Source organism: the organism of the source record quoted next, unplaced genomic scaffold, assembly GCF_019419815.1.
Source record: "Pyrus x bretschneideri cultivar Hongxiangsu unplaced genomic scaffold, Pyrus_bretschneideri_v1 Contig1, whole genome shotgun sequence".
Classification (NCBI taxonomy): domain Eukaryota; kingdom Viridiplantae; phylum Streptophyta; class Magnoliopsida; order Rosales; family Rosaceae; genus Pyrus; species Pyrus x bretschneideri.
Genome location: NW_025999390.1, coordinates 7,400,935 through 7,427,620, shown reverse-complemented (window position 1 = coordinate 7,427,620; position 26,686 = coordinate 7,400,935). Strand labels below are relative to the sequence as shown.

The 26,686-nt window shown below is 36.0% G+C and overlaps 2 protein-coding genes, 1 long non-coding RNA gene and 1 pseudogene across 4 annotated transcripts; 3 read left to right on the top strand and 1 right to left on the bottom strand.

Moving 5' to 3' along the window:
* The first annotated feature begins 2,153 nt into the window (after positions 1-2,153).
* Positions 2,154-5,795, top strand: LOC103946805 (annotated as a pseudogene).
* A 474-nt stretch (positions 5,796-6,269) lies between these two features.
* LOC125480675 lies at positions 6,270-7,959 on the bottom strand. Of its 2 annotated transcripts, none has more exons than XR_007260987.1 (5): positions 7,725-7,959; positions 7,041-7,141; positions 6,824-6,906; positions 6,595-6,645; positions 6,270-6,326 (listed from the first exon to the last, which is right to left on the bottom strand). It is a non-coding gene; the product is annotated as an uncharacterized LOC125480675 (long non-coding RNA). The 2 variants fall into 2 exon arrangements; XR_007260990.1 differs by having other exon boundaries at positions 7,750-7,959.
* Positions 7,960-18,972: 11,013 nt separating this feature from the next.
* LOC103946804 lies at positions 18,973-19,851 on the top strand. The gene has a single exon (XM_009357600.2). It carries the CDS (start codon positions 18,973-18,975, stop codon positions 19,849-19,851), a length of 879 nt encoding a protein of 292 aa, XP_009355875.2.
* A 3,000-nt stretch (positions 19,852-22,851) lies between these two features.
* Positions 22,852-25,281, top strand: LOC103946803 (probable L-type lectin-domain containing receptor kinase S.5). The gene is made up of 3 exons (XM_018647343.1): positions 22,852-23,149; positions 23,490-24,227; positions 24,470-25,281. Exons 1-3 carry the CDS (start codon positions 22,852-22,854, stop codon positions 25,279-25,281), a joined length of 1,848 nt encoding a protein of 615 aa, XP_018502859.1.
* The last annotated feature ends 1,405 nt before the right edge of the window (positions 25,282-26,686 follow it).

Sequence of the window (26,686 nt, the reverse complement as noted above, 5' to 3'; positions counted from 1 at the left end):
CTAGTATGGATGGAAAATGTAATGGAGGTATTATTTTAAAATAAAATAGTACTTAAGGTATGAAAGTGAAATGTTTCGAAGATGTTGTAAGACATTGAAATAGACCCTAAACCTGAGATATGAAAGTGTAATTTTGAAACATACGACTTTGTCCGATAAAATGCTATCTTCAGACAAGTTATAATCATAAGGTCAAGTTGGTCAACGCACTTGACTCAATGAAATTGTCGTTGGTAATTTTGTCATTGAACAATATTTGCCCAACAAAGTCTTAATATTTGGCGGGTAAGCATATAATCGACGACTTTTGCCCGACGAAATTCGTCAGGCAAACCATTAGGCGATGAAATCTTATTTGGCGTAACAAAATGAAAATGATGTTTTTTTAGCAATTACATTTAGTGCATTCAAAGTTCAGCTAGCGAGCAAGTAATAACACTGAACTGTTGTACCTTGCGTTGGACCATTGTAATGGATCATTTCAACTTAACCTTCATTGTGCCTGGAAAGCCATTCACATCTTCATGCAAAATGCGAATGGAAAGTCAATCTCTACTGTACCTGATGCTGATTGCCCTTCCAAATGGGATGTATTATATGTTAATGTTCAATCTCGAAGTACTAGTGCTTTTATAATAAGATTATTTGTTGAAAGATTATGGGCTCGTCGTGTATTAATTGTGTGAATTGGGAAAATAGTGATATGTTACCTTTATAAATATTTCCCTAAATCATGTCTCAAGATCTTTCTTTCAAAGGAATTAGTAAATAAATCAAGTGATTCTTTATGCCTCATATGCAAGTAGTGGATTGCTTTGACGGATAAGACCTTTCGTTTTAAATAAATGTAGTAAATAATGTTGTTTGTAATAAAATATTCACGCACCATACAGATTAGTAACCGAAGTGATCATTACATCAAAATTATCATGCAGTGCATCATATAATCGTTTAAGATAATAATGAAAGAGAAATGGTAAAGAGACTCTCAAAGTGGAATAAGAAAAGCTTCCACACGTTGACTTAAGGCCACATGCTCAAGAGAAAATTTGAATTCAAGATTAACGAAAATAAGGATGCTGTTAATGCGTATCTATGTGACTAACAAGCATTAACGTGTGACCATCGTTAATATGCGTGAACGTAGAATTGTGTGAAAGAAAGAAAAAAAAAAAAAAAAGGAAAAACGAAACCCTCAAACTAAATGAAACAAGCGTTTGCATATTCTCAGTCATATATATGTTCTTCTCAACAAACTAGAAAGAAAGCTTCACGAAGGTGTACTATGACTTCTGGTTTTTCCGTACAAAAAATGATTTACCACCAACCTAGTTTAAAAATCTCCAGTCAGTTGGAAAATGCTTCCAAATTGGAAATGGTGGTTGAAAATATAGGGTTAAAGAAATTGAATAAAGTTCTTTTGCTTTACCTACTAAGAATTTGGTACACTGGTACAAATTTGCTTGACTCACACTGATTGTGATAACGATATAGATTTGTGATGAGTGCGGTATCTAATTGTGTTCCTTTGTGATGGTTTGGTTTTGAGACTGCATTGTAAAAGTCACTGTACTGTCCTTTTTGCCATTACTAATTTACGTTAATATATAAGGGGCACGATTTAAATAGTAACATAATAAGCAAACAGGTTTCTGGCTAGTAAGCTAATTATATATATGGAAACTAATGTAATTAATTGAAAAACATTTTCTAAAGATATATTCAGTTAAACTATAAGATGACTAGTAATTACTGAAATCTTAATTTTACACAAATGTTCTATATACGTGGCCTACAGAGTTTCACTTCAACCTAGTCAACCATTTTTTAGGAAAAAAATCTATTTTCTGTGTAATATATTTGCATCTGGATTCATAGATGTTTAACTTGGAAAAGAAAAATCGCAATCAGAAAATACAAGGAAATGAAGAAAACTAAGATCTCAATTTTATGATTTACTTTGATGAATATGAAAGATAAGCATTACCCGCTCTCAATTTTTTTTGCAGCCCCCGCCGGTTGCGGCTAGTATATATATGTATTGGTACATAATCTCAAACAATTCATATCCTTATCAAATTTATTGCTGGACTCCAGAATATTTCTTTTGTTGCTTCAATTCTGGTTTAATTTTTCCCCCGTTTCGTAAAAAAATGCAGGACCGACTCGTTAGCCTTTTGATATTTAGCATTGTGCTGTCTGGGTTGATTGATATTGGGTACAGTGAAAAAACATTTGATGTTCTTAATTATAGGGCAGTTGGGGATGGAGAAGCTGACGATTCTGAAGTAACTTCTCTCTTTTCTTCTTTGTTTTCACATTCATATGTTTTGTACAGGTATATGCTTTGTGTATAGGTTCTCTATTGATTATACTTGAGTTCTGGACCCCTGGACATTCAGGACGTTCTATCCCAAATACATGAATCAGTAGTAATGTAACACATATTCTTTTTTAAGTCGTCATGAGTGGTTCAAAAACAATTAATTCGTCACATTATTAAATCAAAAGCATGCTTTACACCAAAAAAATTATTTTCATGAAATAGGACATAAATGTGTTATATTTTAATCAGTTCTTTTTTTGTTGAATAATAATTTTTTTACTATAGTGTTGTTATCCATACATTCATTTTTATCTTTTATACGCACCTCTCAATTTTTGGACGTTGGACCAAATTATTAAAAAGAACTAAGGACATATATTAACGGATTGTGTGTAGGAGCTTGGGAGGTAAAAAAAAAAGTAAGTGGATAAAATCGTTCTTTCGAATACTACTTGAACAAGTTAAAAAGAATAAACTTAAATATAAATCATTGTGTTACTTAGCCACACTTTCCACTCCAGCATCATTGTATAGAAAAAATAATGAACCGTTCTTATCTTTGCATGTATAGGCTTTTGTAAATGCATGGAAAGCCTTATGTGGAGCAGATGAAGTTGGTGACGTACCTACACTAGTTATACCCAAGGGAAAAACCTTCTTACTGCAGCCTATCGAATTTGAAGGCCCTTGCAGGCCTACGAGGGTCCATATTCAGGTAAATCTATAAGGAATATTTATGGCAAGCAAATTTAATAAGGAATTTATAATCCTCTAATTATAGCTAAGATTTCCCTTCTTCATTCGTCTTTATATTTCCCTCTGTTGTTTTTTATTTATTTTGTATCCTAACGTGCTCATTCGAGTTTGAATAAGAAAGATTTATATGACACATGTATTGGGTCACTGTGGTATGAAACGCTACGAGTAACAATGTATTCATAGCATATGTAAGTCTCTTGTGCTTAATAATCTTTAGTGATGTAAGATATGTGGCTATTCTGGTAGTAGGCTCAGGTTCATCCATGGCTATTGTCCGTTTATTGGTGCAAACTAAAATTATTCAGTAATATGACTTCAACTTTTGAAAAATGGTTAAATGTTCCTTTCATATTGGGTCCGGAGAGTAGGTCCTGGGGAATGTAGTGGCTCCCAAAACGGTGGATGCATGGAAAGAGTGCCCATCATCAAATGCCTGGCTCCAATTTACAAATGTGGCAAATCTCACGCTCGATGGTTCAGGAACAATCGATGGCCAGGGTTCATCTTGGTGGAGCAATAGCATTGCCGATCAATATATCTCCTTCATAAATGTAATACTCTGTTCGTATCTATTGAAATTATAATATAATCACCATACATCTAAGATGCTTATCCCATCCAACATATTTACAGGTCAATGAGAAGAGCTGCGAAAGACCAAAGGTTAGTATGAATTTAATTATCAGACTATGAATTCAAACTATTAGTCAAACTGATTTTCTTTTAGTAGTGTGTGGTGCAAATTTATTATCTGATCAACAAAACTATTTAGACACGCATAAGACACAATAATTAACGCACTCTCTAATATAGGTTGATCAACCATTTCATTTGAAAGTGAAACTCACTTGTATTAAAGCAGTGTATAAAGAAATGTATCAGTTTTGTGTGTTAATCCCGATTTCCTCACTATCGTTTGTATTAAAAACATAGCATTACTTCATCTGGTAGAATGCTACCATAGGAATTTGTTTGAACCGATATCATTTTAATCCATATTACTAAATTAAGTTGGGTTTTACCAATTACTGCAGGCTCTACACTTTAACAGACTGTAACAATCTTCGTTTAAGTGGACTTACACATGTCAATAGCCCAAAAGCTCATATTGGTATAACCCACTGCATCAACGTCGATGTCTCCCATCTTACTATAATTGCACCTGCCGAAAGTCCGAATACTGATGGAATTGATATCTCAAACTCTATCAGTGTCAATATTCATGACTCTTTTATTGGAACTGGTAATTAATTTAAATTCATTTTATGTAATTAATCCTGATCATTATTTTGCAGGCCATTGCAACCAATTAGTTTTTTTGTGCATTTTGTTACAACAGGTGATGACTGTATCGCTATCAGTTCTGGGTCTTCCAACATCAACGTTACCAACATTGCGTGTGGACCGGGCCATGGAATTAGGTTTATCCAAAATAACCACACAAAATATATTATATCAATTTATTGACAACATTAATTAGATGTTGAGCATATAATTAAGTTTAAAGTAATGTTAGGAAGACTAAAATTTTTAATTAAATTTTGTAGACCAAATGATGTGATTGTTAATAATTAGATTATTACTTAGGTGTTAATTAACGTGCTTACTTTATATTAGTAACACATCATTTGATTTACAGATTAGGTTTAAAAATTTAGTCTCCCTCTCATTATCCTTAAGTTTAACACTCGTTGTAACTTTATATACTTTGTCTAATTCAGTGTGGGAAGCTTAGGTAAAAATGGAGCTCATGAAACAGTAGAAAATGTTTACGTGAGAGATTGTAGTTTCAATGGAACTCAAAATGGAGCAAGAATCAAAACATGGCAGGTATATATAATTATATGTACCATAAAAGATTTATGTATATGCACACCTTATCTTATCCAAGTTGGTTAGATCAATATGATCTCTTCTCTACACCCAAATTGAAACTTTCATCCCCGTAGTTTAAATGAACTATCCCATTGTTTGTCCAAAGGAGAAATTCCATTTATATGGTTAGTATTTATACGTTCAGTCTCCAAATTAAGATACAGTTGACCCATTTCCTGTATTTGCATCGATTCTCTAAGATATTGTCCTTGTTAATTTTCAGGGTGGATCTGGCTATGCTAAGAACATAGTTTTCGAGAAGATCACACTTGTTGCAGCTGCAAACCCTATCATCATTGACCAATTTTATTGTGATGCTGAAGCTAAACTAAGCTGCGAAAATCAGGTATATTTACTTTCTCTTTTTTATTTGAAATGTTTAACAGTTCATAGGGTAATGTTATTTTACCATACTTATGATGTCAAACTATGAATTTGTATTTCACATGCAACAAAATTAGAATAATAAATGTGTCAGATTTACAGTTTAATTGACAAACGTAAACCATTTTGCATTACTAAAGATTCTGGCAAGAGAACAATTTTTCCATAATATCACATTTGTTGACATGGGGCTTGACTTGTTCCAAATATTGATGATTAGACATCAGCTGTGACCGTGAGCGATGTGAGATACATTGATTTTCAAGGAACTTCTGGAAGCGAGGAGGCGATCAAATTAAACTGCAACCAGATTCCAGGCTGTCAAAACATTGTTATGGAAGAAATTCGTATCACCTCTGCTGTTCCTAGTAAGAAGATTTATGCAAGTTGCAGCCATGCCAAAGGAACCTGCAATGACAGTACTGTGCCCGTACCTTGCCTCGACACGTGATCGCACTGTTCATGGCTTCTACTTGATCCAACTCTATGTTGTAGTTCCCTATGGCCTTGTAAGAGCCTTATTATATTCGCTCTTTTCTTGGAGAAAATTTCAATATTATATATAAGAAGTGTTTTTCAATATTCTAAGAGTTTTATTTGATCGAAAATTTCAATATTATATATAAGAAGTGTTTTTCAATATTCTAAGAGTTTTATTTGATCGAAAATTTCAATATTAGGGTTGTCAATTGGCTAAAAAATATATTGGAAAATAATCAAAAGAAAACACTTTTAGTTGGTTATAAATATTTACCAAGGTCTGTTGAGCAATAAAACTCAGTTCATGTGGAATTGGGGGAAAGAAAAGGTTCAAAACTCTAATCATCCAAATAGAACCTATTATGTTAAAATGGTTCTTGAATAAGGTCAGCAATGGTATTTGCAAAGAAACAACGATGTTAACTCTCATGTATACGTTCACCGATTAGAGCTCGGTGATGATTGACTCCTCGTTTTGCATCTTGTCGATTAAGATTATAACCTAGAAACCAAAATCAAACAAACATAGAAACATATATGAGAAATTACACAAATCAGCAAGGATTTTAAAGATTCGGAATGTAATGAAGAGAGGAAAACATGAGGAAAACATGCTTATATGGCTAACATGATCAAAGAAATTGCAAAAAACAACAAATGGGGAAAATTACAGAACATGGGCATTTCCTAAAACTCCCATCATGTTTTCCATTCCAAATTTTTTTGGGCATACAAAATGAAGCTTATGGAATGAAGAGTAAGATTATTACCTTTGCCAGACCCAAAGTGGTTGCAAAAGCTTGAAAAACCACATGCCAATCCTACCAAAGTCGAATCGACAACCGAAAGGAAACCCATTAAACCCACATTCCAATTCAACCAAAATTCAAACTTCACCTCAAATTAGATCAACAGAAAGAGAAATAGGGGAAAACCCAAATGCCATAGGATAGAAAAACAGGGGAGAGGGAGAGAGAGAGAGAGAGAAAAGGAGATTACAATGAGTGAGTGGGCAAAATTTGAAAGCTTCGGTGAACTCGTGGCTCCCCTACGACTCGTTGCATCAATAGGATTAGAAGATTCTGGAAATAAAAAAATTACCGACTGACCATAAATTCAATTAAATAAAATTTTAAGAATTTCGTAAAATCCTGGAACGAATGCTCACAAAAGATGAATAACATATAAATTTAAACAACAAAAAAATGAAACATACCTCAACAGAACAGATGGGCAATAGTTATAAACTATTGGCCTGGAAATAGTTGACAAACCACAACCCCATGTCCATGATGTCAACACTGTCGATGTCATCACCTGAAAAGGTATGCAATATATGTTTGTTAATTTCTACAACTAAAATAAAAAACCAACATACTTACTCATGTGTTATGTTTTGTGAAAATCCAAATGAAAATGTATTAAAAAAATAATAATAATTATACAGTAGCAACTCTTCATAGAATTCTTCTATCTCCTCCACTTTTTGACCATGATGTCTGCTTCCATATTAGGTAAACAACACATGAATACATTTAGGATAGAAAATAAACGTTTATTTTAACCCTGCACCAATCAGCTAAATTTCGCAGTAAGCACAGCATTTTCATTCCCCACTTAACAGTGAATTAACTATCTACCACTGCCAGATAAATAAGCATTGCTCTTAAAATGATACTTAATAAACTTAACCTTCTTCTTAATTAACACGAAACCGCAGATAATCACCCAAACCAAACTGTTATTCAGTATATAAAGCAAATTACAAACACTTGGAACAAACATTTCAAATTATAAGATCTAATTATGCAATTTCAACTCGATTTTACTCCGACACAATCAAATTTCACACAACTAAACACGAAACGCATCGAATTTGAGGGCTTAAGAGCAGCATTACGTGCAAAAACTGAAATTTCAATCACCTCGGGCGATCAGAAGCAGAAGGAAGAAGGCCGAGCAATCTGGCACACCTAAAGGAGCTCAGAATCTTCTCGCCGACCTTTGACAAATCCATCGCACCCCCTTAATAGGGGACCAAAAACGAAACCCCAGAGCTCTCACTGCCCTCGCTCAAATCGCCATTGAACACAAACGGATTCGCCAAAACACTGCCCAAGGGAGACAGATTCAGCTGCATTTCAATTCGAACCATGGAAAATGGCTAACCCAATTTTCAATCACTTAAAAGTAGATCGAGTGAGAGAGAAAGTACACTGTCGTAATAAAAAAAAATCAGGCAATCATGATTTTCTATCAGAGCAACCACGAAGAGAATAAAATCCCCAAGAGCAGAGAAAGAACTCACCGAAATTGAATAGAAAGGAGAGAACGAACCATTGATGAGGAAAGTGGCAAACCAAGGAGAGGGGCGACGTATGAGTGAGTTTTGGGCTGTGGGTTTCGGATTTCTCGTTCAGGGGAAATGGGGAGGATTCTAGGGTTTGGGGAAGCAAAGAGCAGGGAGAAATAAGGAGGAGCCATCCGGATACCCAAAAAAGGAAACGATTTCTAGGGTTTGATGGGGTGTTCAGGCAGTCGGACTTGCTGGGGAATGTTTTTTTTTTTCGAAGCTATGGCTGCAAAATGGAGGCGCGGCTAGGGTTTTTTTTTTTTTTCTTTCATTCATTTGCAGAAAGGTGAGAGAGAGCAGAGAGTTCTCGAGGGGTAGGAGGCCTCCACAGCTGCAAGGGTTGGAGAAAATGAAACAATGGCACAAACTCATTTTCCTTTCTTTGCCAAACATTGGAAACAAAGTAAAAAGAAATTTCCTAACCCTAACACAACCTCAAAAGGAACCTGGCAAAAAAAGTAATAAAAACAAAATGGACCTAAATTAAATAGTCAAAATTCTAAAATTTAATATAAAAATTGTTGCCTGGAATGATCTAATAGAAATGGGTGCATTTTGCTCACCATTTGAGGTGGTGGTAATGCTCATTACTCTACGTATTATTATTAAATGAGTTTAAATCTTAAGATTTGTGTCTATCCACTACACACACTTTGAAATTTAAACTTGTCCAATGGTGATAAATAAGGTGGTGAGCAAAAATATACACAGGGTCAAGTGTCGATTTAGTTCCTGAACTATCATCTTAGTGAAAATTAGGTCTCTGAATTATTTTTTTGGTATAATAAGTCTCTAAATTCATTAAAAATTGCTAATTCCATCTCTACTATTATATTCAAAGCTATTTTATCCAATTTTTGTCAACTTAAGTCAATTGACACACTTTAGAGTGTAATACCATCATTTTCTCGCCTATAAGCCCTTAACATTTCATGTAGGTTGTGTGACACATCCCGATCAAAATTAAGTCACATCCCACATCGCCCAGGAAAGTGGGTCCTGTAAGCCTTATATGTATATTCTCATCTCTACCTAGCACAAGGCCTTTTGGGAGCTCACTGGCTTCGGGTTCCATAGGAACTCCGAAGTTAAGCGAGTTCATGTGAGAGCAATCCCAAGATGGGTGACCTATTGGGAAGTTCTCGTGTGAGTTCTCAGAAACAAAACCGTGAGGGCGTGGTAGAGGCCTAAAACAGACAATATCGTGCTACGATGGAGTCAAGCCCGGGATGTGGTGGGGACCCAGGCCAAGATATGACAATTTGATTGTTTCATCCCACATCGCCAAGGGGAGTGAATCATGTAAGCCTTATATGTATATTCTCATATTTACCTAGCACGAGGCCTTTCGGGAGCTCATTGGCTTCGAGTTCCATTAGAACTCCGAAGTTAAGCGAGTAACGCGCGAGAGCAATCTTATGATGGGTGACCCACTGGGAAGTTCTGGTATGAGTTCCCAGAAACAAATTCGTGAGGGCGTGGTCAGGGCCCAAAGCGGACAATATCGTGCTATGGTGGAGTCGAGCTCGGGATGTGGTAAGGGATCGGGCCAGGATGTGACAGTTTGGTATCAGAGCCAATCCCTAGTCGGAAGTGTGCCGACAAGGACATCGGACCCCTAAGGGGGGTAGATTGTTTCATCCCACATCGCCCCAGAGAAGTGGATCATGTAAGCCTTATATGTATATTCTCATCTTTACTTAGCACAAGGTATTTTGGTAGCTCACTGGCTTCGGGTTCCATTGGAACTCCGAAGTTAAGCAAGTAGCGTACGAGAGCAATCCCATGATGGGTATCCTACTGGGAAGTTCTAGTGTGAGTTCCCAGAAACAAAATCGTGAGGGACGTGGTCGGGGCCCAAAGTGGACAATATCGTGCTATGGTGGAGTCGAGCTCGGGATGTGGTGGGGGCCCGGGCCAGGATGTGACATTGTGAATCTAATGTCTAATTTACCCTCCAAAGTTAACTCTATATACTATTTCTTTATGAAAATTACCACTCTACTCTCCAATATGTATCACATATAAGTAACGTGACTTAAATTAACGGAAATTGAATATAGTATCTTCGAATCTAATATTAAGGACGTAATTTGCAGATTTTTATAATTCAATGACTTATTTTTTTGAGAAAAAAAATAGTTCAAGGACCTAATTTTCACTCAAGTGATAATTCAAGGACTAAATTGACAATTCACACATATTATCATATAAAATTATTCATTTGATTTATTCAACCAAATAATTTTTGACTTTCATATAAATTAAATTTGAAAAAGAATCTAAACCCTAATCCCTAAACTGGTAAACTCTAACCCTAAGCCAAGTGTCTTTTATCACCCCCTTAAAGTTGGAAATGGATCATCTCTGGATCACTTCCACCTAATTCACAAAGTTCGGGATCCAGACCATTGAAATTTGATCAAACGGCTAAAGTTATTATAACTTTTAAAGTGGACCCCTGTTTATAGCCGTTGGATCAAATTTCAATAGCTCGGATCCTCGAACTTGGTGGATTATGAGGAAGGGATCCGGAGAGGATCCTTTTCCCTTAAAGTTGAAGGGTACAAACAACTTTCTTCAAAGTGCACGAACTTGTTAAGAGATAGTGACTTAGTAAATAAATATACGATTTTATCTTTTGAGGAAACAAAACTAACTTGGATAAATTTGTTGGTCACTAAATCTCATACCATAAGGCGATCCACCTCAATGTAGTCAGCCCGAGTGTGAAAGTAAGAGCAACTCAACGTTGCAAAGGCCCCCTAGGGCAACTCACTACTGAATAGCCTCCAGTGAACAGTACCTGCTTTAATGAACAGTAACTGCCTTTTGCATCTCCACCCTTAAGAGCAGCTCCAGCAGAAGCAATTGCTCGATGAACAGACTTCAGCACAGGGCCTGATTGCCTGAGGGAGGAAGTCCAGCATTGGTTGGCGAGGGAGCCCGAGCAGGCCCTTGGATTCGCGCCGCCCCGAGCACCTGAGGTAAGTCTGACGTCAACTGATGTTAGGCACTTATTTTAATTTTTTTCTATCAGGTGCGTGGTGTTCAAGCTCGCGTGGGTGCGTCAGGGGACAGAAAGTCCAAAAAGGGGCCCGCGGTGCACTAATTTTTTGTTACCGTTGGGGAGCCACGTAGCTTCCCCACGCCCATTGGATTTCAACGGATACAAATTGTGGCCGTTGGATTTCCAACAGTAATAAAAATTAAAAAACCTTATTTAATATCAGCTGTTGGATCTGAGATCAATGGACCATGTTATTTGACTTTAAAAATTGAAAAAAAAAATACTGTTAAAAAATCAGAAATGTTACCGTTGTGCCATGTGGCACAATCTGGAGTGTTGAAATTCAAATTTGTTTAAATCCAACGGTATAGATTAATTAGGTGAATAAAAAAATTTAAAATTTTAAAAAAATTATTAAAAATTAGAAGAAAAAAAATTTGAAAAGTTAAAAAAAAAATGATTTTACTTTTCTATAAATATCTTCTTATTATCTTCTACCTTGCATCACAATTTCATATCTTGTCAAAGTTTCAATTCGGATAATGACATGTGGCGCAATAAGAACAATTAAAAATCTTATCTGAAATTAAAAATAAAATTATTTTGTATTATTTTATAAATAAAAAATATACTAATATTTTATTGCTATTGTCTTTTCGAATAATGACATGTAGCACAACGAAAACGATTAAAAATGTCACATTCTGACCTAGGCCTCCACCACATCCCTGTCTCGACTCCGCCGTAGCATGATATTTTTAGCTTTGGGCCCTGATTACGCCCTCACGGTTTTGTTTCTGGGAACTCACATGAGAACTTCCTAATGGGTCACCCATCATGGGATGGCTCTTGCGTGCTACTCGCTTAACTTCGGAGTTCCGATGAACTCCAAAGCCAATGAGCTCCTAAAAGGCCTTGTGCTAGGTAAAGATGGGAATATACATATAAGGCTTAAATGATCCATTCCTCTGGGCGATGTGGGATGTTACAAAATTATCACATCCCGACTCAGACCCCTAACCACATCCCGGACTCGACTCCACCATAGCATGATATTGTCCGCTTTGGGCCTCGACCATGCCTTCACGATTTTGTTTCTAGGAACTCACACGAGAAATTCCTAGTGGGTCACCCATCATGGAACTTCTCTCGCGCGCTACTAGCTTAACTTCGGAGTTCCAATGAACTCCGAAGCCAATGAGCTCCCAAAAGGCATTGTGCTAGGTAGAGATGGGAATATACATATAAGGCTAAAAGGATCCACTCCCCTAGGCGATGTGGGATGTTACAATCCACCCCCTTTAGGAGCCCGACGGCCTCGTCAACACACTTCTGGCCAGGAATTGACTCTAATACTAAATTGTCACATCCCGACCCAGACCCCTACCATATCTCGAGCTCGACTCCGTCGAAGCACGATATTATCCGCTTTGGGCTCCGACCATGCCCTCACGATTTTGTTTCTAGAAACTCACACGAGAACTTCCCAGTGAGTTACCCATCATGAAACTTCTCTCGCGCGCTACTCGCTTAACTTCAGAGTTCCGATGAACTCTAAGTCAGTGAGCTCCCAAAAAGCATTGTGGTAGGTAGAAATGGGAATATACATATAAGGCTGAGAAGGATCCACTCCCCTAGGCGATTTGGGATGTTACAATCCACCCCCTTTAGGGGCCTGATGACCTCGTCAACACACTTCAGCCAGGAATTGACTCTGATACTAAATTGTCACATCCCGACCCAGACCCTTACCATATCTCGGGCTCGACTCCGTCGTAGCACGATATTGTCGGCTTTGGGCCCCGACCATGCCCTCACGGTTTTGTTTATGGGAATTCTCACGAGAACTTCCTAGTAGGTCACCCATCATGGGATTGCTTTCGCGTACTACTTGCTTAACTTCGGAGTTCTGATGAACTCTAAAGCTAGTGAGCTCCCAAAAGGCCTCGTGCTAGGTAGAGATAAGAATATACATATAAGCTAAGAGGATCCATTCTCCTGGGCGATGTGGGATGTTACAAAAAATCTTATCCGAAATTACAAATAAAATTATTTTGTATTATTTTATAAATAAATAAAATACTAATATTTTATTGCCAATTGCCAGGACTATTCAATGTAGGAGTGGAGATGCAAAAGGTGGTTACTATTCGCTGAGTGGATAACATAGTGGATAGCCCTAAAGGGCCTCCACCACGCTGCAACTACTCTAAACTGAATAGTCATGGCAATAGGCAATAAAATATTAGTATTTTTTATTTTATAAAATAAAACAAAATAATTTTATTTGTAATTTCGAATAGGATTTTTAATCGGTCTTGTTGTACCACATGTCATTAAATAAGAAATTACAACCCAAAGTATTTGAGAAAATATAAAGGGTAAAGTACAAAAAACTACCTTAACTATTGGTCTCACGACACTTTCATACCTCATCTTACGAATTTGTGCCAATACCATACCTCCGTCAGTTTTTATGTTAGTTTCTCTGTTAAGTGCTAACGTGGCTTGACTTAAATAGTGACATGGCTTAAATAAATTATTAAAATATTGAAATATTCATTAAATATTAAAAACTAAAAAAAAATTAAAATCGTTTAATTTTTTTTTTTTTACATAGGGACCCACCCCTTTTCCCCCTCCCGTCTTTACCAAATCCGATCCACCCCCTTTATTCCCCATCTACCCCATTTCTCCCTTCTCTCATTTGCAACCCCACCCACATTTCTCTCATCTTCATCGTCGACTCCATCCACCAACGACCATCACCTCCTTCCCCATTCTAACTGACGACATCGAAGTCGCCAATCTCCAGCACACCAACCTTACCCCTCTTCGGGTACCCAATCCCTCTATTCATCTCCTCCCTTTCCTTACCAAACTACCCATATGGGTTCAAATACTTCTACAAATCCTTGACAGCCTTGTTGCCCCACGATTACCAAGAAATCGACTTCGTCATCGGGTTTGCAGAAGTTGAGGACCGTATTTGCCACCTTCCTCTGTTCCCGCAGCCCAGCACCATCTTCAAGCCCAGCAAAACGCAACAGCAATCCCGCGCCCACCACCGCTACCGAGTCTCTTGTGAATAGAACTTGGGTTTTTTTTTCTCCTGGGAAAAATTGAATGGTTTTGCTTTGTTTGGTTGCTTGAAAAATGTGGGAGAAAGGAAATGATTTTTTTTGATATTCTGAACGTTCTATGTTCTTAGAAAAGTGAGGTAAATTGGAAGATGGGTTTTTGAACTTTTGTTAATGTTGTGTTCTTAAGATTGGTGGGTGCTTTGTTTTTGATGCATGCTTGTAGGTTAGAAATAGAGAGAGCGGCGGAGGAAGAAAAGAAAGGCACTTGGTGGGAATAGGAGTGGCTAGTTTGGGGTGGGATCTGGGTTGGGTTTGGGTTAGGGGAAGACGACAACCTCGTCGGCCCCAACCTTAACATCTCTTCCTCTCTCCCTTTCTCATTGACAGCTTTGGAGACGGCAACGACAGCGGATCGGCAGTGGGCAATGGAGTAGGAGAGGGAAGCAGGTCGGAGCTTACAAGTAGATCTGAGAAATGAGGGCGGATGAAAAAATCCAGGTGGGTTTGGTGGGTTCTAGGCACGGCAAGAAAGAGAAGTGGGGAGGAAAGAGACTACGGGAGAGAGAGGGGAGAAAGAAGGTGCTGGATGAAGGTTGGGGGGGGACAGGTGAGAAGCGGACGAGGAGGGTGGGTGGGAAAGATTTTTGGGGATACAGAGAAGGGAGAAAGGCAAAAGAGATAGGGAAGAGAGAGAGAAAATTAATATATATATTTTTTAATTTGTAATTATTAGTGAGTGACCCCCGTATCTAGCCACGTCAGCACTTAACAGAAAAACTGACGGAGGTATGACATTGGCACAAATTCGTAAGATGAGGTATGCATTGTCAATTTAAAAAGATGGGGTATGAAAGTGTCGTGAAACCAATAGTTGAGGTAGTTTTTTATACTTTACCCAAATATAAAATTATGGTGTAAGTTGGAAGATAGTGATAACATATTTATAGGAAAAATTAAATCAATTTTTTTTTAATTTTTTTTTCGGAATTTTTATTCAAATTCTTTCCCATGTTAGTCGGTTCCCACATCTCTCTAGCTCTCCCTCTTTACCGACGCAACCCTTCCCCCTCATTTCTGAAACCTTTCTCTCTCTCTCTAATCTCTCTCTCTCTCATTCTATTTTTACAGCTTTGAGAGCTCTCATTTTTCCTCTTCTTCAAAACCAAAGCAAATCAAACTAACAAACTCTAAAATCTCAATTTCCTGGATGAGAGGAACTCGAATATGTCCTTGCATGCATCATCAAAGCACCATTTGGGTGATCCACCATTGAAGCCGAGAGCTTCAAGCTTCCATTGCTCAAACCAAGATGAGGTTATTGCCCTACTTCAATTGCTTGAGTTAGTCTCTACCATTTGTCTGTGGGTGCATCATCAACCTCGACGACGAACTAAGGTGAAAGCCGTTGAGTTTGAAGCCTGCTAGGTTTTATATTTTTTTTTAATTTTTACTTTTTTATTAATTTTTTACATTTTTTTAATATTTTATATTTTTATTAATTTTATATTGTGGCTGACGTTGCCCTGAAGTCAACCTAGCGTCACCTAGCCTTCGGGCCTTTCGGGCCACCGATTCAAGCCGGTCCTCTCACTCGGGCCCCCCCTCATCCACACACCTGCATAGGCTGGAGCTTGCAGCTCTAGCTATTGGGTTGCAAAAATCACCAGTCCATCGGGCTAGGAGTCCCGATGAAGCTGCTCTAAGAGAGAGCGCATATTGGAGGGGTTTACTTTATGTCATAAGATTTCTAATTGAAGCATGATAGAAAAGCCAATCCAGATTTCTTTCTTTGTTGGCTTCCAATGGAGTTGCCCTTTAGTTGAACTTTTTATTTACTCATTTTTGTATGCAAGTTATTTCTTGTTAAATATTTTTGTTTTACATCAACCCTCTTTTGTTGGGGTTTGCTCAATGTTTCTATTCTTAAAAATATCCCTTATCTATTGTTTAACCAGCATTGTGCTCAATGTGTCCAAGAGTTCAATCAGATGAATCCAAATTAAGAAAAGATAAGAAATCTTTGATTTTGTATTGTACACATAATTGTTGATCAATTATTTGATTTCGCTTCTGAATATACCATTAACTAATCAAATCAGCATTGTGCTTAACGTGTCCAAAAATTCAATCACATGAATTCAAATTATGAAAACATGAGAAATCTTTTGATTTTGTATCTTACACGTACGTGTCAATTAATCATTTGATTACGTATCTGAATATACCTTTAACTAATCAATCTTATTCAGGGTCCAAATTAGACAGTTCAATCGCAAAAGAACCATCCTTCTTATTATGTACTTCAACAAGTTAAGATCAACAAATGTGAGCGATCTAGTACATACTTGTGGATTATTCAATCAACATTTAAGTAGTAATTCAATCATATAGAATCACGTCATATGATTTATAAAATATAGTTTAAATAAATAGTTTCTTTAGCATTGTATCTTTGACATATCTATCGATCAATCATTTTATTACGTATCATAGTATACCATTACGTAGTCAATCTTTGTTAGGATTAAAAAAAAAGGGGGGGGGGGGAGACAATTTGAATGCAATCCCTAACTATCAATATTCTTTAATTGAAACCTTGTCTGTTTTTAGTTTTTTTATTGAAGTCTCTGACATTAATGTAATAATATAAGCTACTATGGTTTTTATATTAAAATTTGAAATTTGAAATTTGTATTTATTTATATTAATGAGATTTTAAATAAAACTCATAATTTGTTGGATTAAAAATAATAAAATATAAATTAGTTGGATTAAAAATAATAAAATATAAATTATACTCTGTATTATATTGTGTGCATATATATATATATATATATATAGATACATTCATCAAATTAACAAAAAAAATTATTGAACCAAAACATGGGTACATTCTTCAAAACCATAGGAAATAAAAAAGAAGATATTATGCTTAATAACCTTAGTAAATTTCTTCGATTAAATTTGACATGGATACATTCTCAAATCAACGAAAAAGAATGAACCCATATAATTTTAAAAATAGATTTTATATTGAAAAATTGGGTACATTTTGTATTAAAAAAGGGTACATTTTACATATAACAAATTGGTATATTTAAGAATGGTACGTTTAAGATTTAAAATATTGAAAATTATAGGAATGGGTACATTTAAGATTAAAAAATTGAGATTCTTTTTATAAAAAAACTATTGGGTACAAACTTATTCTAATTTTTATTTTGGAAATGTTTGAATCGAAAATTAATTAGAAGTTTAATAGAGGTGTGAGTATTAAAATCCCAAATCAATTACTAATTTTTATTTAACAAATATGCAATTAACATTTACATTCATTATCACATTAATGCTAAGGACTTCAATCAAAAATTGAAAACTAATAAGGTCTCAATCAATGAACATTAATAACTAGGGACTAAATACTAATTTTTTCAAAAAAAAAATCATAACAAAATAAAGCAAAACTCGATTTTTTTTTTTTAACTGAATCAAAAGAGATAGGGGCCAAGTGAGTAACTGCACCAATTTTGTCCCCTAACAGCAAATTATCTTTGTAAGTTCCAAGTGAAGGAACGTGTGGGCGTATATGGACTTAAAAAGAATGGTGCTATCCACGCATTCTTTTTTATTTTTCACATATTCATCTCAAATTTCGGCAGTCGGATCGAATGAATGAAAGAAGATCAATCGATAAAAATCAATAAAGGTGTATGGAAGATAAAAAAGAGTGTGTGAATAACAATACCCTTAAAAATAATCCTTAATAGCAGTATAGCTGTCATCATTTATTTACAAACCAAACTGTCATCCTTAAATAAGATTTTTCAGTAAAAGATGAATTTTAGATTGAATTTAGATGTACCTACAAATACAATTTGTACCTAAATAATGAAACTAGAATAGTGATTAAAATCAAAATTATGAATGTAAACTACAATTTTATCCAATGATGAAAATCCAAATACCCCAATTTTGTAAGAAGATTATCTTCAAAAATGGAGTTGCAAAGCTTTCACTTTGAACGTGAATCGTGCGCCATTATGACAGCATCTTTGTGTCCAGTTAAACTTGGTGAGTCAATGTAACTAGTTCTTGAATTCAACAAAGCCGCGGGTTTAAATTTAATTTTTTTTCATAAAAAGAAGAAAAACAACTAATCCCGCACATGAATCTGTGTACATTGTTGTCATTTTCTGCATCCAACAACCGTAACGCTTCTCACTTTGCATGTTATCTCCAGAGGTGATTTAAATACATTAATTACAGCGGATATGGATGTCGTGAACGAAATCCAATCAAGGTGATAGTTGTTGTGAATTTGAGAACGGATGCCAGGAAAATAAAAATAAAAATCATATACGGGAGGTTATAAAAACTTCTGCACTCGAAGAACAATTGTCATGCATCTATTTGTGCTTATAAACAACTTGCTATGCATTATCCTAATCTAAAATTTTGAATTTAGGAAATTTCCTAGTATGCTTCGTGGTGCCATAAAACTTACCTAACGTGACTATCAACTTTAAACACATGTCATTTTTTAATTGAACTGTTTTGTGTATGTAACTGTCATATGAATGAGAGTTGTCACGTGACATCAAGGGCCCCACATTTTTCACCTATTTAATGTAGCTTTGTACCAGTTATTTACCGCATAGCATTCTTAGTTCTTCTCTTACATACCTATCACTTCACTATCAAAATGTCCTCCTCCAGTGTAATAAGCCAAGCAACACTCCACACTCTCAACAACACTAATCGAGAAATTTTTTCTCGATTGGTGATCACTCTCCGCCGTGATGTAGCGGAATCCTTGATGATTATGGCGTTGTGGCTCTTCCTTCAGGAGAAGGGCTACAACAAATTCGTGCACAGGATGGTGAGGCTTTCAAACGCTGTACTCAGTGCTTTAGCTGACGAAGCTGTCCAATGTTTGAAGTGCCTAGAGTCTACCGATTGTCCTAGAACCATTTCAAGAACTTCACCCAATGGTGGTAGCCTACGCCTTACTAAAAGGCTCCTGGGGAAGGAAATTTCACTCCAAATCATCAGCGTAAACCGATACACATTAATCAGTGGGGTAAAAAATTTCGTTAACAATGTTTGTGCTAGAATTTTTACTGACATTTTGCAGAGGATTTTGTTTCCTCTGTCCCATGCACATTTTAGTCCGGAGGATACTTTTGTAATCCCGTTATTCCCAAACGGGCTGTTTGGTAACGTGAAAATAGTGAACCCCGATAGCTCCATCGACCATGGTGTTCCCACCGGAGGGTTATGGGGTTGGAGCCCTTTTCTTGAACTGTCCGTGGATGATCGGACTATGTTCCTAACATTTTCTAGAGGCTTCCCTGTGTCACAATATGAGGTCAAGGAGCTATTCATGGAACTTTTGGGATCTGAAACCTGTGTGGAAAATGTGCAAATGGAAAATGTTCCTCCTAACGAACAACCTTTGTTTGCTAAATTGGTGTTGAGTACCGTAGTTTATGTTGATCGTGTTCTGAAAGGTACTCGAGTTTCGAAGTTTAGGATCAATGGAAAACACATATGGGCTCGGAAGTATGAACGCAGGGATTAGACGTGATGATCTCAAAGAACAAAGCTCGACAGTTTCTGATGTTTAAGATTTCAGGTTCTTCTTGTATCTTTTTGTCATTAGAGCTGTGACATTGTACTCAAATCCTATATGGATGAAAATAAAATGCTTTGTTTCAGATTTAGTCTTTGCAATTACTTATTTTACTTCTCAAGTTCTATACTATTCTGAATTGTAGTATATTATTTTGAACCCTCGCGAACATCTAACTCATATGCTGATGATGCCGAGAAAAAAGAAAACAAAAAATTACAAGCTAAAGACTTTAACTTCTAAATTCCATATTCATAGTCTCTTATTTGTTAGTGTGACATTTTTTTTATTTGCTTAATCATGGATTAGAATTAACATGATTCATTGGAATGCCATAATTTAATAGTATGCATTTTAGCGCTCAAATTTCTATATGATGTAGCGCACATTTAACAATTCATGCATAGAAAATAAAACGGCATATTTTTGTTTGTCGTTTGGCAACGGTATCTAACGAATGGTCATTAATACGTACGAAAAATCATTTGTCAGACCGTTATACTACATCATCTTACTGTAGAAGTGTGATATAACTAATCGTTCAAAAAAATAATGGGGTTTTAGATTTTAAGGCTTCAATAAGATTGTTTTTAGATTTTAACTTGAAAGGTTTTCAAAATCTAATATAAGTCCCTATTTTTAAAACCTACTATATTTAAGTAATTATAGCACATTTATTATTTATAAACTTACCATTCGAAATTCTTACCCATCCATAATTATGTTTTTCATTTTGTGCTCTGATCATATTAATAGATAAAAATTTATTCAAAATTCAAATTCTCATTATTAAAAAAATTCAACAACAAAACAAAATCAATTTATACATAACATTCGGTATCTTATTTTATTTATAGGTACAGAAGTATCGGTACATAACTTTAGGTACTTTATATTATTCATAGGTACAGAAGTATCTGTTTGTAAGTTTCGGTAAGAATATATCGGTACAAATGTACCGGTACGTAACTATAGTATCTAAACATACATATGTACGTAATATGCATATCATATATATGGAGAAATTCATGCACAATGAAAATTATATTATAATATATGACTTTTCTTATTATGGGAACTTAATAAAACTATCAATGATAAATAACATTTTTATTATTTATGGGAATCAATATATAGCCTACAAACAAAAACCTCAATAATTATTACAACCTATTTAATATTAAAAAGTTACAATTAAATGCCAAGGATTAGAATTAGTTTTTAATCTTAGATAAGGTTTTATTCAAAAAGTAATCTTAGATAAGGATTAGAATAGAATTTTCCGACAAAAATATTATATGTTAAAACCGAAAAACAAATAAGCTTTTAGGCTTCAATCTACATCATATATCAATTTCCTTCTATCTATCAATTCACAAGCAAAAGTTTAACTCCATTATTTGAAGGCCTTTCTTTTGACTAGTTAAACAAACTATGTGATACACTAGTACCACTTAGTAATTTTCATCTATATGTGTTAATTTTAATCACTCTCCCTCCCCCTTGTGGCCCCGGGATCTCTCGCAACATTGCAAGAACGGTTGCATGTATACCAAGTGTGATGGATTATATGTGCTAAGTTGGAAATGTTTTTTTCACACTTTTTTGCATGTTAACCAAGTGTTCTAATTTAAGACCCATAATTATGTCGTTTTAACCTTTTTTGCATGTAAACCAGGTGTGCACAGTCAGACCAACTGCCAGACCAAAAAAGAAAAAAGGAAAAAAAGAAAAGCACAATAAGGCCTTTATATTCTTTCGTTTGTTTCTTATTACCAGCGGGGTCTTACCGTTTACTGCTTTTAATTTGGTGAAACTTTTGAACAAGCTTCTGTCTTTTTCTGGTAGTATTTATATTTTAAAGCTCCAAATCTGAAAAACAAAAGTTTGTTCATTGGTCAAAATTTTACTCAATGTAACAGTCAAATCCTGTCGCATGCCACTAAATCATATACAAATAGGATTTAAAAATGAAATCGCCATCAATCTTCTCATTCTATTTAAAATTAGTCAGTGTTTACATATTATTTTACAAATATTAACTAAGTTTAAAATCGTTTAATCATCTAACAGTTATTGAATAAATTAAAGAATAATATTTTCAACGTAAATATTGAAATTTTAAAAATATTAATTAAAAACTCATTTGGAAGTGTTTTGAACATGACTTGAAACGTTTTTGGTGAAAATATTTTTTAAATCAATTCTTATCAAAAATCCAATGTTGGATATTGGAAAAGCACTTGAAGTGTTTCATGTAAAAATCACATATTTGATATTTCTTCCAAAAAGCACTTAACGTCTTTTGAAATTTAAAATCAATTTCACAAAAAGTGTTATTTTAAAAACACTTTTAAACAAGCCATAAAAAGTAAAACTATTTCTATTTAGTTGATTTTTAAAGAATAATTTGACAAGTAGACAATTATGATCATCAAGTAACATTATAAGAAGGACATTAGAGTTAAGTAGATAATCGGGAAGGTACAAATAAAAAGGTTAACAATATCCGTTTGTAATAAAAACATTTAAAATAGGATTTGGAAAAACCATGTACAAATAGGATTAAATAAAACTATATACAAACAAAGGAATATTTTAATGTGTTATTACCCAAAACTCCATTCAAAGTTCCCCTGTCACAATACTAGAAAGAAAAAAAAACATTAACTAAAAACAACATAAAATTCAGTAGCAGTAGGAATCCATATTAAAATAACAAAAACTTTATTTCCCTATATATAATATGCACATACGAGCATCCACCCAATTTTAAGTCAAAACCTCTATGGCTCCGTCCAATTTACAGTTAACCATGTTTTTTCTTTTCTTCTCTACCTTCTCATCAGCAGCCAAGCCTTTGTGTACTCCATGAACGATCAAACACATACAACTTTCTCCTTCCCCACCTTCACTCCTCAAAGCTGTAACAATGGTGACCTAATATGCATGGGCTCGGTGACTGCAAATAATGGATATTTGAACCTCATACCGGAGCCACAAGAAGCCAATTCAAGTAGTTCATCTTCTTCCTCACAATTGTATAAGGTTGGAAGGGTTTTGTATCACCTCCCGGTGATTGCCTGGCCGGCGTTTATCTCCACCACCTTTACTGTTAGGATTTCTGCCTTTCCAAACACAACTGGATCTGGAGACGGAATGGCATTTGTTTTTGCACAGGACACTAGTCCTTCTCCACCTGATAGCTATGGCTCGTTGCTTGGACTCCTTGATAGATCAACTCAAGGTTAGTTATATTTCCTATTAAAGTTTTATTTCTTGATTTGGAAGGCACGCGTAATTTTTTTTTTTTTCTAATGCTAGTTGGACAACATTTACTAGTTACATTAGTTTCACACTAAACGTAAAATTTACTTGTTTTGTCTATTATCAAGACCAGTTATAATGAACTCTTGACATGTCATATAATGTGGTTTACTACAACCACGTCTCATGATTAGAAATATAGAATTTACCAAAATTTAAAAACTTTGATATTGTAGAATATGTGTAAGTGCGTGCGCACGTATTATGCATATACATGTACACTTTTTTTACATACTTGATTGATGTTGTCTAAAAATTAGGTGGGGTGGTTAAACAAATGGCCATTGAGCTAGATACTTTCATGAATCAAGAATTTGATGATCCAGATGGGAACCACATTGCCATTGACACAACAAACGTAATGAACCCAGTTGTGGCAAAGAGTCTCAACACCACAGGAATTGACCTCAAGAGTGGAAGAGACATCAGATTCACAATTGGCTATGATGCTTGGAGTCAGATCCTCCAAGTTTCTGCTGGGTACACTGACATCCCAGCAACACTGATCAGCATCCTCAACCAATCAATTGACATGTCTAAAGTTGTCCCAAGTTCAGTTTATGTTGGCTTCACCGCCTCCAGTGGGACCCTCCAAGAGACCCATCAAGTACTTGATTGGGTTTTCACATCAGTGGAGTTACCAGGAATACCCTTAGGGCCTGCTGACAAAGATCATCACAATAATATTAAGAACATATGGGCTGTTGATCTTCCTATTTTCTTGGGTGTGGCAATTTTGATAGCCTGCACTTACCCTTTGATTTTGAAAGTTGTGAAGAGAAATCATAGGGATGGAGAGGACATAGAAAGCCAGTCAAGAACAGCTGCAAATGCCCCGGAAATGTTCACTTACAAACAGCTTTTAGTTGCCACTCAGAACTTCAGCAAGGAAAATCTGCTGGGTGCAGGTGCATTTGGAGTTGTTTACAAAGGCATCCTCTCATCACATCCTCCTAAAACTGTTGCTGTCAAGAAGATTTCAGCAACCTCCAAAAAAGGTTTGTTCGAGTTGCATTGCTTTCTAATATACCGGAAAGAAAAGAATTGTATGACAACTGTTTAGACCACATTCTTGTACTACATTTCGTGTCACACATATGTAACAAATGTTACACACAATATGGTACAAAAATATAATCAATGCATCATTTTTTTTGGTTCAGATACTGCAATTATTTTCCTAATAGTTTCTTTTGATTTCTGTTTACTGAGACAATTGTATGTTCAAAATCCAAAACAGGTGAAAGGGAGTACTTAGCAGAAATATGCACCATTGGGCGCTTAAGGCACAAGAACATAGTGCAACTCCAAGGCTGGTGTCACGAATACGACCATCGTTTCCTGGTCTACGAATACATGCCTAATGGAAGCCTCGATCAATACATTGGAAAACCCTACCTTGATTGGAAAACAAGGTACAAGATCTTAACGGGATTGGCATCAGCATTACTCTACCTCCATGAAGAGTGTGGCAACCCTGTGGTGCACAGAGACATTAAACCAAATAATGTGATGTTGGACTCCAATTTCAATGCTCATCTAGGCGATTTCGGGCTAGCGAGACTAATGTTCCAAGACTCATCAATTACAATCCCTTTGGCAGGAACTCCCGCGTACATAGCCCCGGAAGTACTAGGGTTATCTGCGAAAGCTACCCCAGAATCAGATGTCTATAGCTTTGGAATGGTGGTGCTAGAAGTGGTATGTGGGAGAAGATCAAAAGGGTTCATGGATGATCATAGTTTAGTAGAACACGTTTGGAATTTGTATGCGAAAAATGCGTTGCTTGATTGCGTGGACCAAACATTGGACGGAAAATATGAGGAGGAACAAGTAAAGAGGACATTGATTGTAGGGCTTGCATGCTTGCACACATATTCCATGCTAAGACCAAAGATACGGAAGGTGGTGCAAATTCTTATGAACCCTAATGAGAAGCTATTCGAATTGCAGGATACGAGGCCGAGGCCGAGTGCAGTTTATTTATCAGTATCTTCTTCTGCTCCAACGACTGAATTTGGCTCTAGAAATGCTTCATACACTGCCTCATGACCAATTTTCAGCAAAATTAGTTTTTTTTTTTTTTTTTTTTTTTAAGCTATTCTTTCTAGTAAATTTTGTAAATTCTTTGGTGAAGTACATACTTTTTCTCCTCACGAAAATGTGATGTAATATGAATTAACAAAATAATAATACCATATATTTTCATCTTTAAACTGATTGATTTCGCCGCCAATTTAGAGGTAAGGAGAAGTCTTCTTTCGAAACACACGAGAGAACAACTACTCAAGCAAGATGAAAAAAGAATTTTCCGCTGCCGGGAGCCCACCTTGGCTTCAAACAAATAATCCAGTTTTAATTTGCTACAGCGGATTCTTGCTAGCTTTGAACAGTTGATTTGTTTATATATTTTGAGTTATTCGATCGGCTTATGTAATGGTGTGAGTGCTCCTCCTTCTCTCTACAACTCACTTTCGCACAACCCTATTTTGATCAGTTGTTCGCCTCTCCCGCCACCCTAAGGGGCGGCACCTCCTCCATCCTTCTTTGTGATGGCTCTTCCATCCTATTTTGTGGTGGCTGCCTATTTGATGGCTATTCCACACTCTGTGGTGGTTTTTTTCGCTTTTCATCTCTCCCCCCCCTATCATTTTCCTTTTTGTTCTCTCTCTCCTTGTGCAACTCGATCGGTCTCCCCTTCCCTCCATCTCCACCTCAGATTTCCTCTCTGTTCTTTCCATGTCCCGCATCCTAATTTAGCTTGCCCACCCACTATTTTCCCCACCACCACTTCCTCCCTTCCCGGCAGCGGAAAATTATTTTTTGTTTTATTTGTTTATCTTTTTGACAGAAAAAGTAAAGTAGCTGACCTACGTAATAATATAAACAAAATAAATGAACATATTAGAAAAACAATCCGTTGTAGCAAATTAAAATTGAAAAAAATAGTCTAATCTGGGTCTGGCTCTCAGCAGCAGAAAATTATTTTTTTGTTCATCTTTTTGACAGAAAAAAATCTACTTTGCCTACATAATAATATAAATGAAAAAAATTGAAGATGATAGAACAACAATCCGTTGTAGCAAATGAAAATTGGAAAATTTGTCCAATCTGGGTTCAACTACTCACTAGTACAAAAGAGGTTTTGCACAACGCAGGACTTTCGTCGCGCAAAGTCAAAAAAAGGTCGTGCAAAAATTAGCCCAACGGACGTTCGTCGCGCATTCACCGTTGCGCTAAGTGCGTGAAAGCAGGGTTTGCGCGACGAATTTCCTGCGTCATGCAAAACCACTTTGCGCAACCTAGGTCCTGTGTCGCGCAAAACAACTTTGCGCAACTAAGAACCTGGGTCACGCAAAGTGGTTTTGCGCAACGCATATCACTTCTTCGTCGCACAAACCCTTTTTTCGCAACTAAGAACCTAGGTCGCGCAAACCCTTCTTTTTTTTTTGGCCAA

Coding starts and splice junctions, on each gene's coding strand:
- LOC103946804 (XM_009357600.2), top strand. CDS start 18,973: ATGTCCTCCTCCAGTGTAATAAGCCAAGCAACACTCCACACTCTCAAC.
- LOC103946803 (XM_018647343.1), top strand. CDS start 22,852: ATGGGCTCGGTGACTGCAAATAATGGATATTTGAACCTCATACCGGAG. Junction 23,150..23,489: donor CCTTGATAGATCAACTCAAG/GTTAGTTATATT, acceptor TCTAAAAATTAG/GTGGGGTGGTTAAACAAATG. Junction 24,228..24,469: donor TTCAGCAACCTCCAAAAAAG/GTTTGTTCGAGT, acceptor AATCCAAAACAG/GTGAAAGGGAGTACTTAGCA.